We start from the raw sequence: 24685 nt of genomic DNA on the forward strand, positions 1-24685 counted from the left end.
GATGATGCTGAAATGGTGTGTGTATGTGTGCATGTGTGCGTGTGAGAGAGAGAGAGAGAGAGAGAGAGTGTCTGTGTGTGTGTTTGTGTGCTCCTGTCAATTTAAAGCTGTGTCTCTCTGGTAGGATGTGGCCGGTGTCCTGCAGGGCAACCGGGCTCGGTTTGGCAGAGTGCTGGAGGCGGGGCTCCAGCTCCAGGGGGCTGGCAATAGAGGAGTGGGCGTGGCCACCGGCAGGCTGGAGGCACGGTGGAACGCCCTGGACATGAGGGTGGAGCATGAACGCATCAGCACTGACAGGAACAGGAAGCTGAGGAGCAGGTGAGGCAGCCCTACTTTCTTTGAAAATAGTATTGCTTTTCATAAGGGCGGGTGATATCGTCAAAATATAGTAATACTGCATATTTCTTATGTCATTGTACTCAACCATCACTCTCTTTTGCTAATCACTCCTAAACAGATTTACCCAGGACTCTGCTGTACTAACCGACTGGATGGGTGGAGCCAAAGAGCCGATTGACAGGTGGAGTCAGCTCACTGTTTCAGCCAATCAGGAGACAGATCTTCAGCAGAGCTCTGACCACTTCCACCAGTGTTTGGTAAGGTTAAAAAAACAGAAAGGTGATGGTGAACCTAATTTCATCAACATTTCTCAAACTTTCCAATCACTTTAAATGAATCCAAAAGTAGAACTGAAATGCCTTAAAAGTAAGCTGAAATTTCTTGATGACTAAGCAGCTTAGCAAGCAGCAGGCCAAATGATCACGGAGTCATTCTCACTAAATGTTCACATTTCAGAAGTTCAGCAAAGAGCTGGAGGCCAAATCTGGACTGAAGGTGTCGGTGGTCGTAGTCGGGACCCAGCTGGCTCAGCTGCTGGAGGCGGACAGAGCCTCAGATGGAGCGGCTCTGCCCTCCCGGGTTTCAGATCCAGATCTGGGCTCCGTCCACGGCCGGCTCAGGCAGACGGAGCAGGACTGGGCTGCACTGCTCACTCGTGTTTCTGTGGTCCAGCAAGCTCTACATAAGGTGAGTGTGTAAGGTTAACTTATGATCGTCACACAGCTTTGTGGCCCATCGGTACATCTGAATATCCAATTTGTGCACTGACTGTCAATTTGTAAATCTGCATCTGTAAAAACTCATCATATTGAGAATTGTTTTTAGCCAGCTAGTGTTGTTTTGATGATCAGATCATCTTTAATTTTCAGTGTTTTTATCTATTTTTTGCTATCTATTTTTTTCTAAATCAGTCAGAAATTTGTGAGAAAGGCTTATTATCTCATTAATTCGGGGAAAAAAAACAAAACTGCGGATTTTTTAAGTGAGTGCATCACACTTCTACTATGCTGCCTAAAGACTGCATTATCTAATTTCCTGGAACACTGCACCTTCCTAAACGTGTTGATAAGCTCAGTGAAACAGCTGATTTTACCCACTTTCTCTTCTTATAATAACCAATATCCAGATCAGTTTCAGGTTTAAGTTGCATTCTATCCTGTGCATTGGAAAATGTAAACAGTTATGTATAGTGTAATTAAATGCATTTCAGTGTTTGCACTAACCAGGCGTCTGAATTCAGCATCTCCATTCCCACATGTGTAGTGGAGTTTGGTATTTCAGCAACATGCTGCAGTCCTCCTGTCACCAATTAGCTGTAAACTCCCTGCTGCGAGGCACAGAGGCAGCTGGAGGACTCTTCTCCTCTTATTGGTGTGAAACCATTTTCTCCTCTGTCTGTGTGTCTGTCTGGATCTCCTTTTCTTTGCTCGCTCTGCTTTTCCTGACGGGTCTCATTTCTCTCCTTCACTTTTCCAATCTTCTCCAACTTTCTCCATCCTTTCTCTCCCCATCCCTTCTCCACCACTCTTTGCTCTTATAATCTCCATTCTAACTCCCTCTCCCTTCTTCTCCTCGCTGTTATTTCAACCTCCCCTCATCCATCTGCCTCTTTCTCCGGCTTTCTTTCCCCTGTCTTCTCTCCCTTTATTCTCTCCTTATCTTCCGTCTCATCTTTTTGTCTTTGCCCCTTCCTTTCTTTTCTCTTTATGTCTTCTCTTCTCCTCAGCGGTGGATGCAGCAGTTGACCCAGCAGGGGGCGCTGGAGGAGCTGCAGGTCTGGCTGCGAGGCACAGAGTCCCGGCTGGAGGAGGAACGCTGCAGGCTGAACCAGACCTCCTCTGATCTCACTCAGCTCCTGGCCTGCTGCAAGGTGATGTCACGTCCAATGCCGCTGGTTAACAGTGCATGTGAATATGTAGCGATGCACATTAGCACTGTATGGGCAGAGATTTGCACATCTGTTCTGTAAAAGTGAAAATAATCTGTTCCCTGTACATTTCTAAATGTGTGAACTGCAAGATTCTGCTAATTTCCTATATGCCTGTTCCTATGTCCTATAAATATGCAAATAGTTCTCTGCTGCCTGCGCACACACCACCTCATAACTTGAACTGTATTTGATAATCTGTCCATGTAAAAATATTTTTTCAGCAAATCTCTTAGGTACACAAATATTGTTCATGTGAAGCAGCCAGACCATCAAGTTGGTCTTGTCAGTTTTTTGAAAATAAACAGTCAAACAACCGATGGATCTGCAGCTAATGATATGCAAAGCAGCGCCTGGTCAGCTGATGGATGATTGGCTGTTGGATTTATTCAGCTGGCTCGGGGTCCATCTGAGTCTCAGAGTTTACAGCTGTGCACACACACCTCTGCCATCAGTACAAGAGTGGGAAACCACCTCTCTAGTGACAAACTTTGCACAGATACAAATCAGTACAGGCGAGGTCAGACATAAACATAACAAATTTTTGAGTGGAAGGGGACTTTAAATCATATTCGTCTGTTTATGCACTTTCCTGTGTATCAGGACAACCCAGCTTACTCTCTTAATGCCTTTTTTGTTCCTCTGTTTATTTTTTCTATCTCTCCCTCTCAGGAGTGTCAGACAGAGATGTTGGCCCACCAGGCCACGTTGGACTACGTAAACCAGCCAGTGTTACAGATGTGCAGTATTCCAGATAGCCAGAGGGGGCACTATGAATACATTCACTTTGCCGAGGAGCAGGGCTCTGTGAGCCATCGGTGGCTCAGTCTGCAAGGAAACCTCAACTCTCTGGTCAGAAAACAGGAGACGTTCAGCTCCAACTACACTGACACTTTCTAAAAGCAACAATAACAGAAATACATATTTAAGTAGTTTTTAACCAGTGGCAAGTTAAGGATGCATGTTTGCTTTTAACAGGTATTAAAACCTGTCCCTTGAACAAATCGAAACTAAATGCATCTGTTGGATGCATCAACATGTCCTCTGTCCCTTGCAGGAACTTGAACGCTTTTTTGTTTTTCATATTGCATATTTAGGTTTTAGATTGGAAGGAACACAACAGACATTTGGAACTGAGGAAGAAGAAGCTCAAAAGATTTTTAAAACATCCTATCACAGAAACCATTTGTACTTTTACAAAAATGAAGATTGCTGTTTGAAAAAGTGCTGTTATTCCCTTGTGTAGCAGATTTAACAAAAGGTTTTCACTTACAGATGTGTTCTTTTAGCCATCAAATAGAACTCAATAATCTTTTTTCCCATGATAATATGTCACTCTTTGCACCAAAGCCTTTGTGTACCTGATATGTTTAAGTGCAACCTGTTAAATTTGTGTGTGTGTGTGTGTGTTCAGATGCAGGAGGCAGAGCAGCAGCTGAGCAGCAGAGCGGACAGCGAGGCCCGGCTGCAGCACATCAGCAGCTGGATCGCACATCAGAAACTCTGGATTGATGCGGCTCTGAGTCCCAGCAGCCGTGCTGACGTACAGAAGAGTGTGAAGACCTGTGAGGTACGACATGTCCTGTGCATATGTGGAATTTAACGTATTGTAAAAATGAAAAACAGCACCTACACATTGAAAATGAATGTCAGCATAAAGGTAAGCACATTAACGGCTGCTGTTCAAGTTAGGAATCAACTTAAATCTTTTTTCCCGCAATATTTTTAGGTATTGCTGTCTATTTGTTTACAACATGTTGCAGAAATGCCTATCTGGGACACTTAAGTTTGATTTTTGAGGATCTGAGTTTGAAATGTGGATAGAACATTTGAACATTAAGTACTTTGGAATGAAGCCTTCTATATATCACAACTGTCAAATTAAAATTTGATATGCCTATTTATTTATTTGTTTGTTTGTGCTTATATTTTTCCCCAGGAGTTTGAGGAGAAGATCAGGCAGAAGTCTGCTGCTCTTCAGGCTCTGAGAGACAGACACGGCAGAGGAGGAGAAAGCAGCAGCTGTGATTTTGAGACAGATCAAGTCATCACGGCCTGCTCGGCTCTCGCTCAGCAGGTTTGTGACAAAAGTAGCTGAATGTGTTTCATGGCCATCTGGAAAAAAGATATATATCTGATTTAACTTATTTTCCAAGTGATATTTTTATTTTTATAGCTGGACAGATGTCTGATCAAGTCTAATAAGCTCAATCTAGCATTTTAACATCAATAAATCATTGTCACGGTAATTTTGAGGTACGACAGAATCAAATACTTCATTAATTTTGACCAAATATCTATGTGTGTGTGTGTGTGTGTGTGTGTGTGTGTAGAATGAATCTGCAATACAGAAGCTGAAGCAGCTGCAGCAGCTGTGGGACGGCCTGGACCAGAGGCTGAACCGGGCGATGCTGAAAACTGTGCGGACGTCTCAGACTCTGGATCAGCTCAGCAGCCCTCCGCTCTCCATCCAGGCACACAGACGCCTGCACGACCGCCTGCAGGTAGGAACACTGTCACTCTATGTTGATGCTGTTTTTCTTTTCTCTGTGTGTTACTGGGTGGTACTGGACATTGTTCTTGCAAGTTGTCTGCAGGCACGTGGGAAAATTCACCCTAAAACACATTACCATTGTTTAATCCAGGTACTGGTTGTACACCTTGTCTTTCTGCTGCCAGTTTTGGTTTAATAATTCCTCAAGAACAACAGAGGAGTTAAGTGAAAATAAAATTAAGCTTTCTCTCCTCTGTGCTGTATTTCTCCCTGTATGGTTGACTAATCTTATCGCACTTTGCCAGTCTGGATAAAAGCCATTACTTTTTTCCTTTTTATGGGTTGAAATGTTGAAAAACCTTTAATATTAAACTCCACTGTAACTGTGCTGAAAAAAACTCCCATTGACATCACTAAAATAGACCATCATGCAACAAAACGACAACAGAAACACAAGACACATCACCAATTCTTGTTTTGAAATGACATCTAAGTGTTTTAGGGTGGACATTTCCTTTAGTATATCTCAAAGGCCATGAAACTCCATGAAATGGTTGTATTTTCTATTGAAACAGGAAGTTTTGGCGGGACAGGTGGGAAGGATCATTCACAAATGCAAACAGACAAGATATTAGTTTGGGAGAGACACAGTTTTATTTTGAAGGGATAGGTGGATGAGAGAGGATGTTTGAAGATTTGTGAAGGTTTTATTGGTTGAAATTTTATTTCACATCCACTAGTGCAGGATGATGTCACTGTTTAAGATGCTAAGTAGAGGTCATGTGAGGTCATTTCACAAGACTTTAAGTTGAAACAGCCACATTAAACATCTATAAAGCTCGTAAATGCACTAAAATATTTCCTGTAATTTAAAAAAAAAAAAAAAAAAGAGTTTGCTGCATTTTCTCAGCATAGCGCAAAATCAACTCGGTCTTTCAAACACGATTTTCACATTTATTTTTCTGGAGCTGTTGCTCTTAAATGTTTTTGGAATCTGCTTTATGGCTTTCCTTGTTCTTAAGCAGTAGCCAGAACAGTTTTTTTTTTGTCGTGCTGCCTGAGAGGACTGACTGCCATGTTTGTGTTGTTGAAAGCAGCGTCTTCAGGAGGAGACGGAGGGTGCAGACGCAGAGTGGGACGAACTGAGCCAAACTTTCCGCTCCCTGCAAGGCTTCATCAGCCCTGCCGGGGCTGCTCTGCTCACCGAGCAGCTGGACACTGAGACAGCAAGGCAAGACTGCTGCTGAAGTGACAACACATTTTTATAATCTGTTAACTCTTTTAGTCATGCATCACGTAAAAATGTCAAACAGTTGCTGATTCCAGCCTTGCCAAAATCAATAAGATCACAAAGATGCTAAGCTTGTCTTATTTTCTCCATTCAAATCGTTATAAAAGTAAAACTGGGATTTTTTTGACTGCTTGTCAGAGTAATAATTTTCCGTGAGTGTTTGTCATGATTCTGGACACTTCCTACACTAAATAATTGACTAATTAATTTAAAAAAAAAAAAAAAAAAACTTCACACACAGTTACCTACTCACTCCGACTCACAGTTTTGATTGTTGCCCGCTCTGACTGACCTCACCTCTCTGTCCGCTCGTCTCCCAGCTGGACTGCGGTGGTTCAGGCCCTGGACCAGCAGCTGCAGAGGAGCCGGGCCCTGCTGCATGTCTGGGAGGTGTACGCCCGCCTGGCCGACTCCTTCTCCCAGAGATTACAGTCGAGACAGAGTGAGGCCGCCTCCCTGCTGACCAGCGCGGCTGAACAGGACAACACTGCTGAGCGAGTCACTGCCAAGATCCAAACTTTGCAGGTGAGACAATAAACAGAGGAAATTTTTTTAAGGATAATTGTCATTTGGGATTGCAGCTCTTTTCCTGCTGTCTGTCACATTTCCAATCATTTAAATAACATTATAGGCGATGATTATGTCGTGTTCAACTTGTTTTTTCTTGTGGAAGAGTCAGGCAGATTAATTGGTTCACTGATATCAGGAAAATATCTGCCTTTTTGGATATCATATATATGCCTTCACTCTCCCATATGAAGGAGCTGCTTTTCTTCCTCTTCTCAAAAACACTTTTAATTTTAGGGATGCACAATTAAGTCGGCAGGTCATCGGTATCGGTGGATATCAGCTTTAAAATGACAGCAGTATCGGCCTGAAATGAAATTTTCTGCCAATATGACATGTTGATATGTGAAATATTATATAATAATATATAATAATATATATGATAATAATATATATAAAAATAACATCTCTGTTGTCAGGATTTTCTCAGGCAGAGCGTCGTCCAAGCCTGTTTCACTGGGATGAATCTGACAGTTTTAATTGAATGAAAATGTTATATAGAAATAAATATGGTATGTTTTGCGCAATTTAAGTTGAAGTAGTTTCTCCATTTTGCCCTGTGAATGTGTACATTTTGAAAATCACTGAATTTTATGTCTGCATTTGCCAGTGGGCCTTCACAATAAGAGTAGTCATAATAAAATGTTAATTCCACTACAGGAGAGACTTGATATTCTCTGCAATTTGCTGGAAAAAAAATATGTGCATATATCAGCAGCAGCAATCAGAGAAAAAGAGATGGAAAATATCGGCATATTGGATATCGGCAAAAAATCTTATTTCGTACATCCCTATTTAATATTTTATGAAATCTGTCTCTCATCTTTTTGTTTTGCTTTTGTGAAAACTTTCAACTTTTCAAATTTAAAGATACTGAATATTGGCACAAAATATCAGCTGTTGGCAACTTCAGTTCAACAATTTCTGAATCAGTTTGAAAACAGCAAGACAAAACAAAACGGATATATCATCATCATTTTATTTATTTAAAACTTCGGACGCATTGAGGGAGAACTCTCATTTTCAACAATGCCGAGGTTCATACAAAACAGACACAAATAAAATCAAGTAGCAACAAAAAAAGAAGACATGGCTATATCAATTAAAAAACAAGGTAAAATTAGCAATGCTAATTAGTAAAAGTGGAGGACTTGACAGTGAGATAAATATATAAAACAATAAATAAAACAAGAACAATAAGAATAAGATATTTCTGGGAAAACAAAAAAGAAATAAAATAATATATATATATATATATATATATAAAAGTAAAGACAATTAAAGCAATGACAGTTGTAATGAATAAAATTAGCAATTAGACCTTGGAATTTTCTCTATAGATTCTATAGTTTTTGGACAGTGTGATAGATTTTGTGACAATCATTTGATCCTGAATAAGTAATTGGTCCCTCCCTGACCGACAGAGTCTGCAGGAGAGCGCAGACGGTCTGCAGACAGACCTGGAGGCAGTGCTAGAGGCCTCCAAAGACCTGATTGGTCACCTGGAACCCACAGCCGCTGCCCTCGTCCAATCAGAGACCCGGCTGTTGTCTCGCGGCGTCCTGCAGCTCGGCCAGGCGCTGGCAGGGAAGCTGGGTCAGCTGCAGGTACAAACTCATGAATGAACAGATCTGTTGGTGTGGTGTGAGTTGTTTAGTTATGGTGACTCTCATAAACATAAACAACAACACTTTAACTAATATAATTTTTGTACATGAAGACAATGCTGAAAATATTTTACTTTACAAATTAGGCCAGATACATTTCAGCAGGCAAACTGGGGCATCTGGTAAATATTATCATTATTATTATTATTGTTAGTGGTGAATGACTTTGACTTAGCATGTACACTGTAATATGGGACTATTATTTTTTTTTTATCACAACCTTCTGTTATTCCTCTTAAGTCCTTTTTAATAAGAATCTGGCATATTTATTGCTGATCTTACCTGATTTTAAAAATGTTTGAGAGGGTAATATGTCATGCAAATTAAGTTTATTATCATTTTTAACACTCTAATCCACGATGTACCACACTGCAGGTCTACACAACGCTTTTGTCTCTGAAAAGTGTCTTGTAGCTTCAGTGCACCGACAAGTGACCAGTGACCTACAAATTAAGACACTTAAGGCTGTGTGTGTGTGTGTGTGTCTGGGACATGTAGGTGGAGCTCGAGCGGCTCCAGGAGTTTGACAGCCTGTTGGGATCACTTGAGAGAGACCTGGAGGATTGGCAGGACCGGCTGAGAAATGGGACGGGGACGACAGACTGGAGCTCAGCCCAGGTAAGAGCGGCGTGACTGGAGTTTATGAATGAACTGCAGCTCCAGCTCTTCTTCTTTAACTCAGCCAGATATATTAGTAATACCTGTTCATAAAATAGTCACAGAGTCTAATTCAGTTGATTATCTACAGTAAAGGGACCAAATATAAGGATAACCCTGTCATGGCTGATTACCAGCAACTTGAATTATGAAACTTTGATGCTCAAATAAATGATCGTGTATGTATTTAATGTGCCTTAAATATTTTCTTTTTAACATTTCTATTGTTCATCTTTTTTATTTTTGTTTAATATTTTTTAATCAGTTTTTTAGATTTTTTTTTTTTTTTTTTTTTTTTTTTTTTTTTTTTTTGACTTTTCTATTTTTTTCTGTATTTTTGTTGGTAGTTTTTTCTGTTAAGACAAGTTTGTGAGTCAGTTAGTTGGAGTTTAAGTAAATAAAACCCCTTCAGAGCAACTGACACTAGTTTGGATGAACCCATACTGTCAATTAGTAGGGACATTATACAGCATATTAATTCATGAATATGATGTGTTTGGTCCACACCTGAATTTACACCTGTGAATGTACCTGTCAACAGGAAGAAAATAGAGGTAGAATAGAATAGAAAATAACAATGGGAGTAAATTCTTAAGAAGCAGAAAAGGGCAGACGGTTAAACTGTGAAACTAAATAAACATGAAGGCAGACAGAAGGTGTGGTGTACAGTGTTTTCCGGTGCTTATCTGTGACGCCGCGTGTCCAGCCTCGAGTGCTTTGATCCCTCTGAGCGTGTGTGTGTGTGTGTGTGTGTGTGTGTGTGTGTGTGCGCGTGTGCGCGTGTGTGATTCTGCCATATGGTTCCAGCGTGGCCTCCTGCAGCTGAGCGGCTCGTCTGCTGACCTGGATGTGCTGAATGAGCTGAGCCACAGCCTGACGCTGGGCGACGCTGCAGCTCGCCACCTGCAGCACCTCAACCGCCGCTGGGCTGAAACATCGGCCGGAGCCGCCGAGGCCTGCAGGTCAGCCCCGAGGGAGCGAGGGAGCTGGGCACTAACGAGGAGGGCTGGGCCGTAATGCAATGCTGTCATTCATTATTTTTAATTAGTTTTTGTTTTTAATATTAATGGATCATTCCATATAAAATCAACAAATTCAGAGAAAAATTCACACCTGACCCCCTCACAATCAGCTGATTGTTTTTTTCTACAATATCACTCACTGAGCATAATCATGGTTGCAATTCCTATCAAGAGTTAGTAGAATTTCCTATTTTACATTTTGTGAAAGTCAAAATATGCCTGTTTTAGAGAATTATTCATGACACAGAAGGAATTATGACTAGAACATGAGCCTGGTCTCAAAGTGTAGCTGAAAATGAGAGCTTTCATCTGCCATAATTTGTTTTAACCAGCCACCGATCCCACATGGTGATATAGTCCTTGAAAGTTTTCCTAGAATGCACTTTTTCCAGTTTTCTCTGAATTATCAGAAAACATGACACTTCCAGGATACCAATGCTTGTTTCTGTTTCCCTGTGTCACAGAGATTAAACTGGTCCAGTATTGCTGCTGAAACTTACATTTTTCTCAAGATATTGATGCTCAAAGTTGGTTACTCGAAAACACACGTTAAAAAACAGATTTGGGCTTTGGATTGTGACACAGAGGATGGATGTAAAACTGACATGGCTGCAGTTTTTAACAGCTTTATCAGAGTGTGTTTTTCAGCCATGAAAGTTTCATGCGGCTACCCCTATCAGGATTCAAGTTACGAGGCTCAAAAATGCTACAAAAAGCACAAAATCTGGACTAACTGTACGTACTTGGAGCTCCTGTAACTCAGAAAATGTTCCGAGCATGAATATAAGATTTAGCATGGCTTCACTGAATATGCAAAAGATATTGTAGGAAAAAAAATCAGCTGATTGTGACGGGATCAGGTGGGAGGCACTGCTTGAGTTTCCATGCAGTGACCCTATTGTCCACAGTTATTTATAAAAATCATAATAGAAAAAGTATACATAATACATGCAAAACAGAGAGATTGGGAAGAGAAGAATAATTTTAGAAAAGAAATGTGCAGGAGGAGCAAAAAACTTGAGTCCTTGTCAGGTGTCCCTCTTAAAATGAGACATCCAACGTAAAAGCGTAAAATACAAACACATGAAAAATCTGATGAAAAACATGATAATTAAGAGGTTACACATGTGCAGGAAAGATGACTATATTACAGGCACAGTGAATATATTAAGACAGTGAGAGTGGTTGTGATTGGTCCAAAAAGAAAAGTACAGTTATGTTCTCAAACGATTTTAGACTGGTGGAAGTTTTTAATGTGATCTGGTGAGGCGCTCCAACAGAGAGGAGCTCGGGATCTGATGGAAAATTTGCAAGAGGACGTCCTGAAGAAAAGCAGGGTGAAATTATTGGCTGACCCTGTGTTGTAAATGTGGTTTGGGGAATTGAACTGAAATAAATTTGGAAAACAGACGGGGGCAGATTTGACGGTTTAAATCAAAGATAGGAGGACATGTAGAGACTGGAACAAAGGAGTGGAGCTAGTGAATCTGTTGGAAGTGAAAATACTACTGAGGTTGCTTTAGGTGCTTTTCGTCAGTGTCATCATAATGATATGGGGGTTTATGGGATATGACGCACAATTCTGTGGTTAGGGTAACTCATGATAAGAAACAAAATTATGTTTTTGCACTTATGATTAAAGGGGCATTAAGAAAGATTTTAAGTGCACTGGAGCACAAAATGGCCATAACTCACTTTGGAGGGTTAAAAGGGCATTAATTCTTCAATAACTCGGTGATTAGTTGTCCTGGCAGTGAGACTCTGCAGCTTTAATGAGAGTATGAAGAAAAATGCAGCCAACAGTGGAGTTTCAAGACATTCCCAGTCTTCTGAACATTTTAGACATTTTAGCTACAAAGTTGAGAAGCCTCATTCTCAAGGCAAAAACTAACTGACCACACAGTATTATTATTTTAATATTTAAATATTCATCATGGTGATACATTACCTTTAGTAGACTATTTATCCTGGTGATATATAACTCTTTAATAGGCCTTTCTGTTGGATGTGTGCCAGCCAGCTCACTCATCTCTGCAGGGGGATGTGTCTTAGTTGTTGCTTTAGTTCCAGGCTGCTGTAGTCAAAGGGGACAGAAGTGACGAGGAGCTGCCAGAGACGTCCCTCGGTGTCGTTGTATTTGCTAACTGTCACCAGCAGAGGTTGATAAAGGTCATAAATGGCTTGTCACTTTAAATGACACTCACCTCCTGTATAGGCTGGTGAAGGCCTGCACATCAGTGTGGGCCGCTGGCTGATGATGGATTGATGAATGTTTTAATGGATGGATATTTGTTACATCGGCTATCTGGATGCTGTGGCGTTGACTGCTGAATCCTTTCCTCTTATTGGCTGGCTGTAACTCTGTCCATCCAAAAATGTAGTAAACCTCTGACTGTAGCACTCATGGCAGGTCAGTAGAGATAATAGCATCAGCTAAAGGCCTAAAATGCAAATTAAAAATGAATGAAGGGATCAATTAATGGATGAGTTGACGGACAGATGGTACCTATTTTTGTGGGTGTGGTGGGTTGATGTTGGTGATATTAGACATCCTGATACATTTATGCAGCCAAAGTCCCTTATCTTGCCCTCATGACAGTTATAATTTAATAATATAATTTCCTTCCACTGATAAGTTTTGTAATATCACTTTTATTAGTTTGGTTGTTTCCTGGATTTTCTCCCAATTTTCCATCTAGACTCTTGCCAGGTCATCACTGTTACAGAAAAATGAAGATGTTGAAGCTCAGGTGATTCGGCCCAGCTTGCTGACTCTGTATTGTGTGTGTGTGTGTGTGTGTGTGTGTGTGTGTGTGTGCGTGTGCAGTGAGCTGCAGACGGAGGCGCTGAGGCAGCAGAGCTTTGAGCAGAAGTGTGAGAGCTGGATGGCTTTTCTCCAGAGGATGGAGGACAGTCTGGCTGTAGATCTGGCTGGAACGTACGCCGGCCTCAGAGAGCAGCTACGGACACACCAGGTATCTCTCTCTCTTTCTCTCACACACACACACACACACACACTTTCTCTCTCTCTAACCCTTGTTCTCGTGGTGTTTCAGCGGTTCCAGGCAGAGCTGTCCATCAGCCACCAGATCCTTCACTCCGTCATCACCGAGGCTCTTCAGCTGCTGCAGAGAGGAGAGGTGGAGGACAGGTGACATGCTCAAACTACAAATCTCTTCATTTTTATTTTTCGCTGTTTAGTTTGCACCATGGTTTTTAGGCCCTTGTTCAGTTTGTAACATGGTTTGTCTGGTAAAAAAAAAAAAAAAAAAAAAAGAAAATGAACTGAGTCAGAATTAGTATTCTTCCCTTTTCAGTTAAACATAAACCAGCCACGGACCACACTATTTTAACATTTAATTTTTATTCATTTATTTATTTATTTATTTATTTATCTTTTATTATCTTTATTTTTTATCTTTTATTTTATTTCATTATCCTTATTGCTTTGTTTTTTTATTTGCTTATTCATCCATTCTTTTGTTCTATCATTTCTCAAGTTCCACAGCCACCACAGAAAAGTTAAATAATTAATAATCCTGATGAGTGATAGCAAAATTTGAGTTCAGTCATCATCCCACTGCAGTGTCTTGATTGAAATAATACTGTCAAATAAATTTTTTTGTAAAAGTCTCTCAAATTAAACAAAAGGCCATTAGAGGGCATCATAACATGATAGACACACCTAAAACTTTATGACGTCCTGCTGCATCAGCCTTCTGTTCTCGATTGCACTCAGATGACCTTTGACCCTTATCGGTCACGTCCACTTTAACTGGATTTCGGTTTGTCTCATTGGAGCAGCTTTAACTTCTTGTGCAGGGTTTTGGTCACATGAATCTAGAAAAATTAATCCAGTATGTCTATACACACAGTACTGCAGTACAGGTTTGAGGTTTTGAGGTACCTGAGTATTTCCTCTCAGTGAGGCTTTCTACTTTTCCTACCTTTTGGAGGGAAATCTTGTACCTTTTCCTGCGTTACATTTATGTGACTGCAGAGGAATCTTTTCCATGCAGAACATCAGATGTGCTGCTATTAGAGTGGAAACCAGTCAACAGGATGTGGAGCAGTTAGAGCTACAACATTAAAATACTTCTTACAGGTTAATGCAGCAGTAGTTTAACTCTCTGAAAGGAACCGTTCTTCACAATGACGACTTTTACTTTTCACACAACTACATTTTACTAAGAATGCTGCTGTACTTAAATAGAAAAAAAAACATTTTGAGTGCAAGGGTTTCTCTTTTAATGCAGTATTTCGTCCGTTCTGGTGTCACTACATTTAACTCAGTAAAGAATTTGGGGACTTTTTCCGCCCCTGCGCAGGAGTGACTTCATCCTGAAGCTTGCCCAGCTCAGGGAGCAGTGGCAGGGTGCAGTGTGGCGGGCGGATCAGCGGCGCTCCCTGGTGGAAGGCCTGGTAAAGCACTGGCACCTGTACAGCCGCAGCCTGAGGAAGCTGCAGAAGTTCCTGTGGGACGCTCAGACCCTCCTGCCCCCCGCCGGGCCGGCCCGCTGCAGCCTGCAGCAGCTGAGACGCTTGCTGCAGGATCTTCGGGTGAGTACATCATATGAGGTTTCATGCTGGACCTGGAATTCCTGGAATATCATACAACATATTGGAACATGAACAATATTTTAACTTAATTTTCCCAACTTTTTGTGCAGTGCCCAAAGTTTTCATTAGCTGGAAATAATCAAATTGTTTTTGTCATACACTTCAGACCTGTGAATGGAAAAGAGCAGAGGGTGTTTAAAACATGGCTAGACGGCTGATGTTGTTTCCTCTGACAGGTTGTTTATTCAGATTATCACCCACTTTTCTTCAGCTCCACTTAGAGAAACAGAAACTTCCAGAAGACTGACTAGCTGCTTAAATACTGAGCCACAGGGCCGATAGTAGAAGAAAAGGAAGGATTGCTGCTGATTGGATTTCCATTAAATGGAGAGTCATGGTTGTGGTGTCAGGAGATTTGAATTGAGTGTAAGTGAGTCTAACATGAAGATACAGTCAACAGATAAGAATTTGCATCATTCAGCCCACTGATCACCACTGAATGTTAAAGAGGCTGATCGCCACAAAACAAATCACTCATTTGAACTGCAGTGAACCCAGTGGTTAGTGCTCTCTGTCTTTCTCTGTAGCTTCTTTCTTTTTTGCTTCATTTGCTGCCTCTCTCCTGTTACTGTTTTATCCTTTTCTCCTTTTCATTGCTTTTGTTTCCTGTCGCCCTTTTTTCTTTCATTTCTTACTTTGTCTTTCTTTATCCCTGTATTTTGTTTCTATCTTCCTTTCCTTTCCCTGCTCTTCTTCGCTCTCCTTTAACCCTTTGTGTTCCCCTCTGTCTCTGCAGCACACAGAGCTGTTGTTCCAGAGGTATCAGTGCAGTTTCATCCACACACTGGAGGTCGGCCGGCAGCTCTTCTCCATGGGAGACGAGGAGACACAGCTGCAGCTGCAGACGGAGCTGGGGAGCCTGCAGGAGGAGTGGGACAACCTGCACAGCCTGCTGGGACGGAGGATGGACCTCACCGAGGCAATAGTCAAGGTGATCTTTCAGTGGTTTGTGCTACTGATTGTGGGTTAGCTGAGTAAAAGTGATGCTATTTGAAATATCTTCCTCTAAATATCTACTTCACTGTGAGCAATCTGTGCTGGAGTCAAGGATCTAGACCGATTGTCTGACATCTTGGATTTGTCTCATTGTGTTTTTGCTCATATTTGTCTTAGGTCACATACTGGCTTGACTTCCTTCATCATTGCTTATTGCCTGTTTTGGTCTTGATCTTGAAGAGGGTTCAGTTTGCTCTTGTTTCACTCTGGTTTTGGTGTTGACTCCCCGTGCACCTGGTCTTGATTTGAGGTTGGTTGGACCTGCTTTTGGAATTGACCTGGCCTCAGCTATGGTGGCCTTCACTACAGTTTTCTTGATATCAGTTATGATCTTAAAGGATAAGTTTGTAATGTGATGTGTGCACATTCTTCTTGTGATTACATTGCAACCTGTTTTGTGGCTGCTGGCTGAAGCAATCTCAGTAGTGGACCAGTTCCAAAAATATTTCTCCCTATTAGTCATTTGGACCCCAAAGGGTGGAAATATAGGGCCCAGTTTGAAATATACCGGAATTATCCTATATGTCTCTTACACAGTTGTTTTGGGACTCAGGGTTTTTGCACTTCTGAACATTTTTTCAGGTATAATGGGAAAGGTAGCCATACCCATCATATGTCGACCAGTCGTGTTTTCTGTTGTCTCATTTGTTGACAGTGATTCTTCTTGACGATGCTTTCTCATAAGGCAGCACAATCAGTTGAATTAATTTATACAGTTTTGCAGACAATCATGCGGTGCAGGCTGGTGTGTGAAGAATTTGATTAGTCTGACCAGTGAGCCTGTGCACACACTGCAGAGGCCAAAGCCATTGCAGCGCCTCATTTTCTCTGCAAACATGTCCTTTTGTTTTGTGCAAACCAGCTGAACTTGGTTTCCACTTTCAGCTTTAGCGGTAACCCACCCCATCACAGGGTATCACATGTTCATGTGAAGGGCTTAACCTGAATAACACCTTAACTGCAGTGCAGCCGAGAGCGGCATTACCCTGACCATGTAAATGTGGCCAAGAGGAATGAGAGAGATGGAGAGGAAGCAAGAAAAGAGAGACTGAGAGCAAGAAAGAAAAGGAAATAATGAGGTGAAGGTGAAAAAGACAGAAAGACCACCACTAAGAAATAATGAGACAGAGCAAATAATGAGAGACACAGGGGAAAGAGGTAAAGAAATGACAAGAAAGAAAACTAAGCAGCTAGATGGATTTTAAAGTTGGAAGCTGCTGAAAATGGGCCTCCTATGGATTATGGCCTATTTTGGGGCTCTTAAAGTGCCGCTCCGGCCTCTGCTCCCCGCTGCTTCAGTGTTTCACCTGCACCTCCTCCTGCACCTCCTTGCTCCGCTCTGCTCTAACAGCCTCTGAGGCCGCTTTCCTCCAAGCTGGGGCTTTAATGACGAGGAAAAACAGGTCTGGACCTCAAACTGTTCAGCCCACTGACCTACACTCGCTCTCTCTCCTCTCTCATTCTCTCTCTTGCTTGTGTGCTTTACCTGCAACAGTGGAAGTAACTAATTACATTTACTCCAGTTACTGTAATTGAGCGGCTTATTTGTGCAATTTGTACATTTTTTTTATATGCACATGATCCATTTTTCATGGTCACTCAACCATTGGATAATCACAAGGGATAACCAGATATTTGCTGCGCACTAGCAGATACACTATGGTTGAAAATATATAACTTTCAGTATTTGTAAACATTGCGATTTCACATGAAAGAAGAAAAAAAGAAACATTTAAATACATTTAATTTGGATTGTGTTGAACGTTTCATGTATTGCCAAACAAATACACACAGTGATGATTCAGCCACAAATAAAGCCTGCTTTTTTCATTATTTTGACATGTGACTGTGTGTTCAGACCAAATGTGAAGCACGTTTTTGCGTTGCAGACTCGCCTCAATACGACCAGGAATTTTTCACTTGAGTTGAAAAATTTAAACTCAGGCATTATGAGACTTGAACCCATCTTTTTCCCATCATTTATGATGCTGAAATTTGTGTAATTTGCGTCGCCTAGCGCAAATTTGGATCTATTTATGTCTTGGCATTGACTTTGTATGTAATCAGCCATGTTAAAAACTCGCTTCATGTTTGGTCTGAACGCACAGTAAAGGTGGAGTCTGTAACAACAAGGGTTAAACATCAGACACAGGTCACAATTTTTACAAGAATAGTAGAATTAAAATTATAGCAGATTTTTTTTCATCTGTTTTTCTTGGCACATAAAAAGAACATTTCTTAATTAAAATCCTTTCAGAGCGGCTTGGCCATTCATCTAAAAAGTGACAGCAAATCCCAACAGAGAGCAGAGGAGCCACGCCCAGTCTTGCAGGTTTCACATTGCAGGAGTGTGAAAACCTGCAGCACTCCACCTAGTGGCTGAACTTGAAAATTGTTCCACAGCTGTTCACCCATCTAAATAATTTAAACATATTCATTATCGTTCTGTGGCCCTAGTTTTTGCGGTGTGACCCGTACCGTTGGCACAAGTCAGATCCCTGTCGGCCTTTGTTGTTACAAGTTCTTTGATGTTGGTTTGGTGTGTCTGGGCTTTTACAATTACATGGAGCTACTTTTTTCTAGTAGCAACTTTACTTTTACAGAGGTAATTTTACTTCTACTTGAATACAGTTTCAGTAAAGTCTGCTTCTACCTGATGTTTTTGTGATCTCTCTCTCTCACTCTCTCTCTTTCTCTCTTTCTCATGCTGTGATCTGGCTTTTTGGCTGGGGTTTGAACCAGGTGTCTTAACTAAACTCTGTTCTCTGAGTGGTTTTTGGGTCCATTTGAGCCACAGTAGGGAGAGCCACACAACTAATTCAGATTTCTGAACAAAAGCAAAAACTCCCATCATCCCCAGCTCTGCTAAAGGGTACACAGGTAGCTCTTGATGGTATCCCAGGGTGTATACTGTAGATATAATGCATTAAGATTATGACAGTGGCCGTGCAAAAAGGTTTCCCATGGTCAGGACCCCAAATGATTGTATTTTAGAACCGACATGTTGATGACATTTATTTAGAGGACACTCCTGTCCAGAGAAGCACAGCGTGTGAGCATGTAAGGATTCATTGTAAACCTAGACAGGGATGAATGGACACACATTGTTTGTTTGTTTTTTTTTTGTTTTGTTTTGGGTTTTTTTTTTTTGCCAAAAGCAAGGTCTAATGAAATTTTGTGAATCATGAAAAGTGAGACAAATGTGTTTGCCCAGCAGGAATAGATTCATTGGAAGAGACACAACGATAGAAGCAGCATCTCTTGTCAACCAGCTAATTGAATGCGATTGTGAGGTGAACCTGTTAACGTGCTGATTTTAATATGATACACATATCACATAATTCCATTCAATTTAAAATTGAGGTGGGCTTTTTCCTTAGCCCTTAACTATGTGGCTAACCCAAAGCCAAAATTGCAACCCACAATTCTTTTTTTTATTCAGAGAAAATCAAGATTCATGAAGGAAAATGACTCATTACATGGCAAAAGAAAGCAGAAAAGTAAGAAACAAAAAATAAGTGCAGAGACAGATTAGTGCTCATGAAGTAAATCTGGTGGCGTATGTATTTTGTCTTTGCTGTAACACAAGACCGATGCAAGAGTTTGGTCTGTGTTTAATCATCCTGGATTAACACATGCTCTCTTCGTCTCTAAGAGGAGTTTTTTGACCGAGGCGTCTGGATCCTCGGGCCTCCATCTGTCCCCTGTTTGGCTCTGAGGTTTTCTCATCACCTGAGAGCGGCCGAGTTAATCCAATCTCCGTTAATTAACAGGAGAGATATGTTTAGGAAGTAAAAGACAAAGGGCTGTGATTGCTCTCCCATCATTCTGAAAGGCTTATAAGGATTCAGTGTATTGATGTGTTCCTGCTTCTGTTGTTGCTTTGTGTCAGAACTGGGAGCGCTGCGAGGCCAGACTGGCCGACAGCATGGTGCGGCTGAAGGACGTGAAGACCAAACTGAACCGCTCGAGGCCTGAGCACGATAACGAGCTGCTGAAAGCTGAGCAGCTCAACAAGGTACGGGTCAGCTTGGACACACAACACAGACCCAAACACATATTTCTAAAAATGATACTAGACTACAGCCTGGATCACAATATTACGTCAGCGGTTTCAAAACGCTCCACACTGCAACGCAAGACAAAAATTATGAATAAATTGTGTAAAAATTACTCAAAAAGTTGAAAAAATGCAACTGTCCAAAGACCATGAAATGTCCAATAAATTAATGTGTAATTGTAATTGACAAATTGCAAGAAAAACGGTATTTGTAATTATTATAATTATATATTTAAAATGAAATAACCATAAACTTACCCCAAGAAATACAGCAAATTCAGAGGGTGAAATAAAGACTTTCAAAATAAAAGCCCACCCATGTGCTCCTGGGTTTCAAAGAGCTCAGCGTCATTTTCACAGGTGAAAATGCTGGTGTGGTGTGAACACAGGGCCAGAATCGAGGGAAAAAAAGGGTTTTCAAATTTTCCCAGGTTAGTGTGGACACGGCCTTAGTCCTACAAACATTTCTCAGATGCAGCGCCTCTGCAGGCACAAATAATCTCATTGGTTGTGTTGAACCTGGGCGACAAAAAGCCACGTTTGCCAACTAACATCAGGCGACAGCCCAGTGAAAAAGTAAGAAAGCAGGTAACTAATAATTTGAAGTCTAATGCTCTTGCTCCTAACTGGAAAAAAATGCAGGTTAACAATATCTTACCTAGATTAGCTAAATATCACAGTGTGTCTTACAAGCTGCGAATAGTAAAGAGTATTTTTTGTGTCACTCACTGACTCGGCCAATGTAATTTCTGCCTCCAGAACCCCTCTAATTGTGGATTGGGCAGTTGGAGAAATGTCTTGAGAAATGCCTTTGCTGTTTTGTTACAGTGTGCTAGACTGAATTGTCAACACACATCCAAGAATTTCTCTTGGTGGCGTTGTTAGAGTTCAAGTTAACTCCTTTTTCACAGATAAGGGAATTTTAGAGAGAGAGACATATCAACAACTTGCAAAGCGCATGCTGACAGACAGCGCAGTGACAAAAAGGTTGAATGGGGACATTTTTTAGCCTTCAGGCCATCTGTTTGTTTCTTATCATAATTTGGAAGGAAAGAGTCACTTAGTCCTCCAAAGCAGAAGAAAAACCTGTTTGTCCTGGGAGAGAAAAGCCAAGTTGTAACAGGTCTGCCTCACAACTCATCCTTTCTGACCCATCAGGGCTGTTATCCTCCTTCTCTGCCTGTTTCCCCTCCCCCTCTCCTGGCACCCCTCCCCCGTCCTGTCCCGGCCTGCAGGCTGCGGCCCTTAATCCTCGCTTGGGGCGGGGAGGAGAGAGAGAGAGGCAGAGAAAAGAGTGAGAGAGACAGAGAGCAGAGGGGAGACAAGAGAAAGGGGCCGGTCAGAGAGAGGGACAGACATTAGAGAGCAGCCGTGAGCTGGAGGGGGTCCTGACAGTGTGTGGTGGCGGTGGTCGGTGTGTTATGGTATGCAGGAGAACGAGGACTCCCTGGAGGACTGGGCTGAGAGCCTGACGGAGCTGGCCACCATGAAGACGGACCTGTCCCAGTACATCATCGCCGATGATGTGCTCCTCCTCCAGGAGCAGGTGGAGCACCTTCACTGCCAGTGGGACGAACTCTGCCTCAAGGTTAGTCTGCATCTGGGAATAAGAACTGAGTTTCCTCCCTCTCACCTGCTCACCCTCACAAAAAAAAAAAACTTTTACATCTCTCCCCAGCTCTTATTGAACTTCTTTTCTAACACTTTTATTCTATTTTATCATTCTGTGGCCGCAGGATTATTATCAAGGCACTGTGGCTGTGGCCTTGTGATCCCTCATTGTTGTATTCGTACTCATTTGTGGCTTAAAATTTGGTGTTGTCAGAATATAGGCTTATTGTAACAGCACTGCAAAAAATCTCCATCTTAAGTCATTTACACTCTGTTCCTCTTTAAACAAGTGAAAAAAAATCTGCCTGAGGGATGAGATAATGACACTTGTTTCCAGTGCAGTTTCACTTGTTGCAAGATTTTATTCTGGGAACAAATATACATGTGTTGAAACAAGGCAGAGAATAGGGCAGATCAGCACACTAGGGTGAAGACAATGGCACATAATGGAATAAAATTATGCACACAAGTTGAAAACAAATGGGATTATCTCTTGGGATTTTCATTTGTGAATATGAAATTGGGTAAAAGCACCTACAAATGTAAATGTACTTGACTTTGATGCTGTGTAGGGCTCTAACTCGACCATGCTTAAAGGTTCGTTTCTCACCTTCGCTAAAAATAAATTTTCACGCATCACACTTTCCCTCGCAGCAGGTTGTGTCACTTGTGGACATGACAGCTCAGTCATGGTACAATAACAGGATTTCATATGCAGCTGTGAAGTACAACATTAACAGAACATTCACTTTCAAACTTTATCAGACATTGTTCTTGGGGACACATTTTTAATATCTTTGCCAACCTGCCACAGAGCCAAACAGTACAGAAACAGGCTGAGGAGACTCTAGAGCGGCTCACAGTCCTGTAAGGGCTGACATGTGTAAACAGTGGCCAAACACACAGGCTCACTGTCTGTTTGTTTGGTTTTGGGCTAGGAAGCATGTGTGTTTTTCGCCTGGGGACAGCAGCAGCTCAGCCAATAAATAAGAGTTTAGTTCCTCAAACTGCCCAGAGACAGAGGGAGGGGAGAGTTGCTTTTAAAGGCAACCTGCCAAATGGCTAAACGAGAAGCTTTATTCTTACTAAATCAGTTGTTTTTGACAAAGAACAGTCATCGGACGTGCTTGTGGCGATCAGGCACGCCCACTAAAACTAAAGTATAGAAAAGATTGCACAGCTTCATCTGAAACTCTCAGATGAGCAGCGGCTGGAGGACATGATACATTATTTAAACAGCAAATGCACATTTAAATTTACTGCCTTTAAGCTAAGTAAGTTTTAATGCGCTGCTCTCCATTTGAGCCGAGAGTCATTTTGCTGTTCATGTTTTCCAGTCTGTTTACTAGCAAGCAGCAAGTTTGGTGCTAAGCTATTCATGAGGAGTTAAGTTAGTAAATCTCTCGGAGTCTTTTGTAGGGTGGACAGAGAGTCCAACAGGTCTGGGTGGGGGGTGGGGGGCATTGTGGGAACGGGGGAACAGATGGTGAAATGGGGAGAAATGGAGAAATCAGTTTGGGCTGCAGGAGTAGGGCCTTTTGTGTTGAAATCAGGTGGGGGTGGGGCATTGTGATGGTCTTAATGGTCCTAATAGCTTTCACTTTTTACTGTGTGTGTGTTTGAGCACAGGTCTGTGGGTGTTTGAGCACAGGTCTGTGTGTATTTGCATGCGAATTGTGTGTTTGCATGTGTGTGTGTTTGATCAAATGAGGCTCTGTGATGCCTGCAAGTGAATGTGCTGGATGATGAGGTTGAAATCCATATCACTCGATTGTTTTTTTTTTTGTTTGTTTGTTTTTATCACAAGATATATCCTGATACAACAATTTGATGTGTTCAAAATCACATGACATAGGAGCTCTGTTGCTGACACCTCACATTTGTCACAGCTCATCCTGCAGGATTCACTGTTTTGAGAGTTCTTTTTTTTTTTTGTTTGTTTTTTAAATATTATTTTAAAGTTCATATACAGCGTTCAAGATTTTAAGAAGCCTGTCCTATCATTGGTCAGCCCATTGTTGGGATTTTGAAGCCATAATTCAGAACATTTTCATATAAATAAATGATAGTTTTGCCAATCTCTGATGCACCTGATACAGTACAGCACAAAATACTTCCTTCACCTGCTGCCGAGCTGACAAAGAGTGGACTTTCTTTAACAGGCCCTTCACATAATCAGACCTAGTTTGTCAAGGACAATAAATGTACAAGAATTCGTCTCATTTAGTGTATGGTACAAGAATAAATCCACCTCAGATACATCAGCCCATGAGTTCAAGTGTGACGCAGCATCTCTGTCACATGTCATCCCTCCTCTCACTTTATCATCTATACACTGTGCACAATCTAATAAGCACAAATCCAATAAAAGCAATGTCACTGTAATGTGATTTCTTCATCAGCAATAACACGGTGCCTTTAAGTAATACAGTTTATTTAATTTGTGTCTCCCGATCCTCCGTGTGTCAGGTGTCTCTGCGTAAACAGGAGATCGCCGACCGTCTGAATGCCTGGATCATCTTCAATGAGAAGAATAAGGAGCTGTGCGAGTGGCTGACGCAGATGGAGAACAAAGTGGCTCACAACTCTGACCTCAACATCGAGGAGATGGTGGAGAAGCTCAAGAAGGTAAGAGGCTGTTGCTTGTGTGTCTGACAACCACACGCTAACACACCCCCACACAGTCATTGTGATGATAAACACTCATCACTCGTTGCAACTGCTGGAAGATTGGATTAAGTTTGCCTTTGGGGCTGTGGCTGCAAATTACATCACTGTGCTCAATCTGAAATGATTAAGGTCTATTGTGTAGGAGTTTGGAAGGTAGCACACAAACAAGTGGGAAAATAGGATTCACAAAAAGACATAAATACAAACATTTGAGACGGAAGCCACTGTGTAATGTGATAAAGACCCAAGTATTCATCACAGCCTTCACATGCACTCTTTTTACCGTGTTTATAGGCTTTTCAGACACAAAAATCAAAGCTAAATTTATGTGCAGACCACCAGCAGTGTGTTTCAGGTGTACACATTTATTCAGGCAGCAAAGGTAGCTGACACACAGAGACTGCTGCTCAACAGGATGAACAAACCTGGAGAATTTCAGTGACGCTGCGCTGTTCACTATGTTGGATTGAGACATGCATTGCAAGTGACTACAATTTTCAAACCTTGAAAAAAGGTTTGGGAAGTGGGCTTTTTTTTTAATTCCTGTGACTTCACATTTCCAACACACTTTGGTTTCATCATTAAAGCTTCTTGCTTCCCTGTTCAGGCTCTGCTCTAAGTCGAGACATGTTGCTGGTGAGGGCAGTTAGATGGGACGGTCTGGCCTTTTCACAAAGCTGTGAATTCCCCTGACTGTGAAAGAGACGACAGCTGTTTGTGCCCCAGCAGGGCCATGCTGGTTTGTTTTGTGTCTGCCCAGGCCT

General features: G+C 41.6%; 1 protein-coding gene across 1 annotated transcript in view; it reads left to right on the forward strand.

The window, feature by feature from the left end:
* Window positions 1-24685, forward strand: part of syne2b (spectrin repeat containing, nuclear envelope 2b) — a 175809-nt gene that overhangs the window by 112598 nt on the left and 38526 nt on the right. Inside the window, exons 95-114 of the mRNA XM_030044847.1 lie at window positions 125-318; window positions 458-596; window positions 796-1026; window positions 2066-2209; window positions 2939-3118; window positions 3681-3836; window positions 4206-4343; window positions 4600-4770; window positions 5855-5991; window positions 6372-6576; window positions 8043-8225; window positions 8784-8903; window positions 9750-9904; window positions 12792-12939; window positions 13021-13115; window positions 14293-14524; window positions 15321-15515; window positions 19473-19598; window positions 21073-21228; window positions 23721-23879. Of these exons, the coding sequence (XP_029900707.1) occupies window positions 125-318; window positions 458-596; window positions 796-1026; window positions 2066-2209; window positions 2939-3118; window positions 3681-3836; window positions 4206-4343; window positions 4600-4770; window positions 5855-5991; window positions 6372-6576; window positions 8043-8225; window positions 8784-8903; window positions 9750-9904; window positions 12792-12939; window positions 13021-13115; window positions 14293-14524; window positions 15321-15515; window positions 19473-19598; window positions 21073-21228; window positions 23721-23879 (3264 nt within the window). The remainder of the gene's footprint in view (window positions 1-124; window positions 319-457; window positions 597-795; window positions 1027-2065; window positions 2210-2938; window positions 3119-3680; window positions 3837-4205; window positions 4344-4599; window positions 4771-5854; window positions 5992-6371; window positions 6577-8042; window positions 8226-8783; window positions 8904-9749; window positions 9905-12791; window positions 12940-13020; window positions 13116-14292; window positions 14525-15320; window positions 15516-19472; window positions 19599-21072; window positions 21229-23720; window positions 23880-24685) is intronic.

Source organism: Myripristis murdjan, chromosome 22 (genome assembly GCF_902150065.1).
Source record: "Myripristis murdjan chromosome 22, fMyrMur1.1, whole genome shotgun sequence".
Taxonomy (NCBI): Eukaryota; Metazoa; Chordata; class Actinopteri; order Holocentriformes; family Holocentridae; genus Myripristis; species Myripristis murdjan.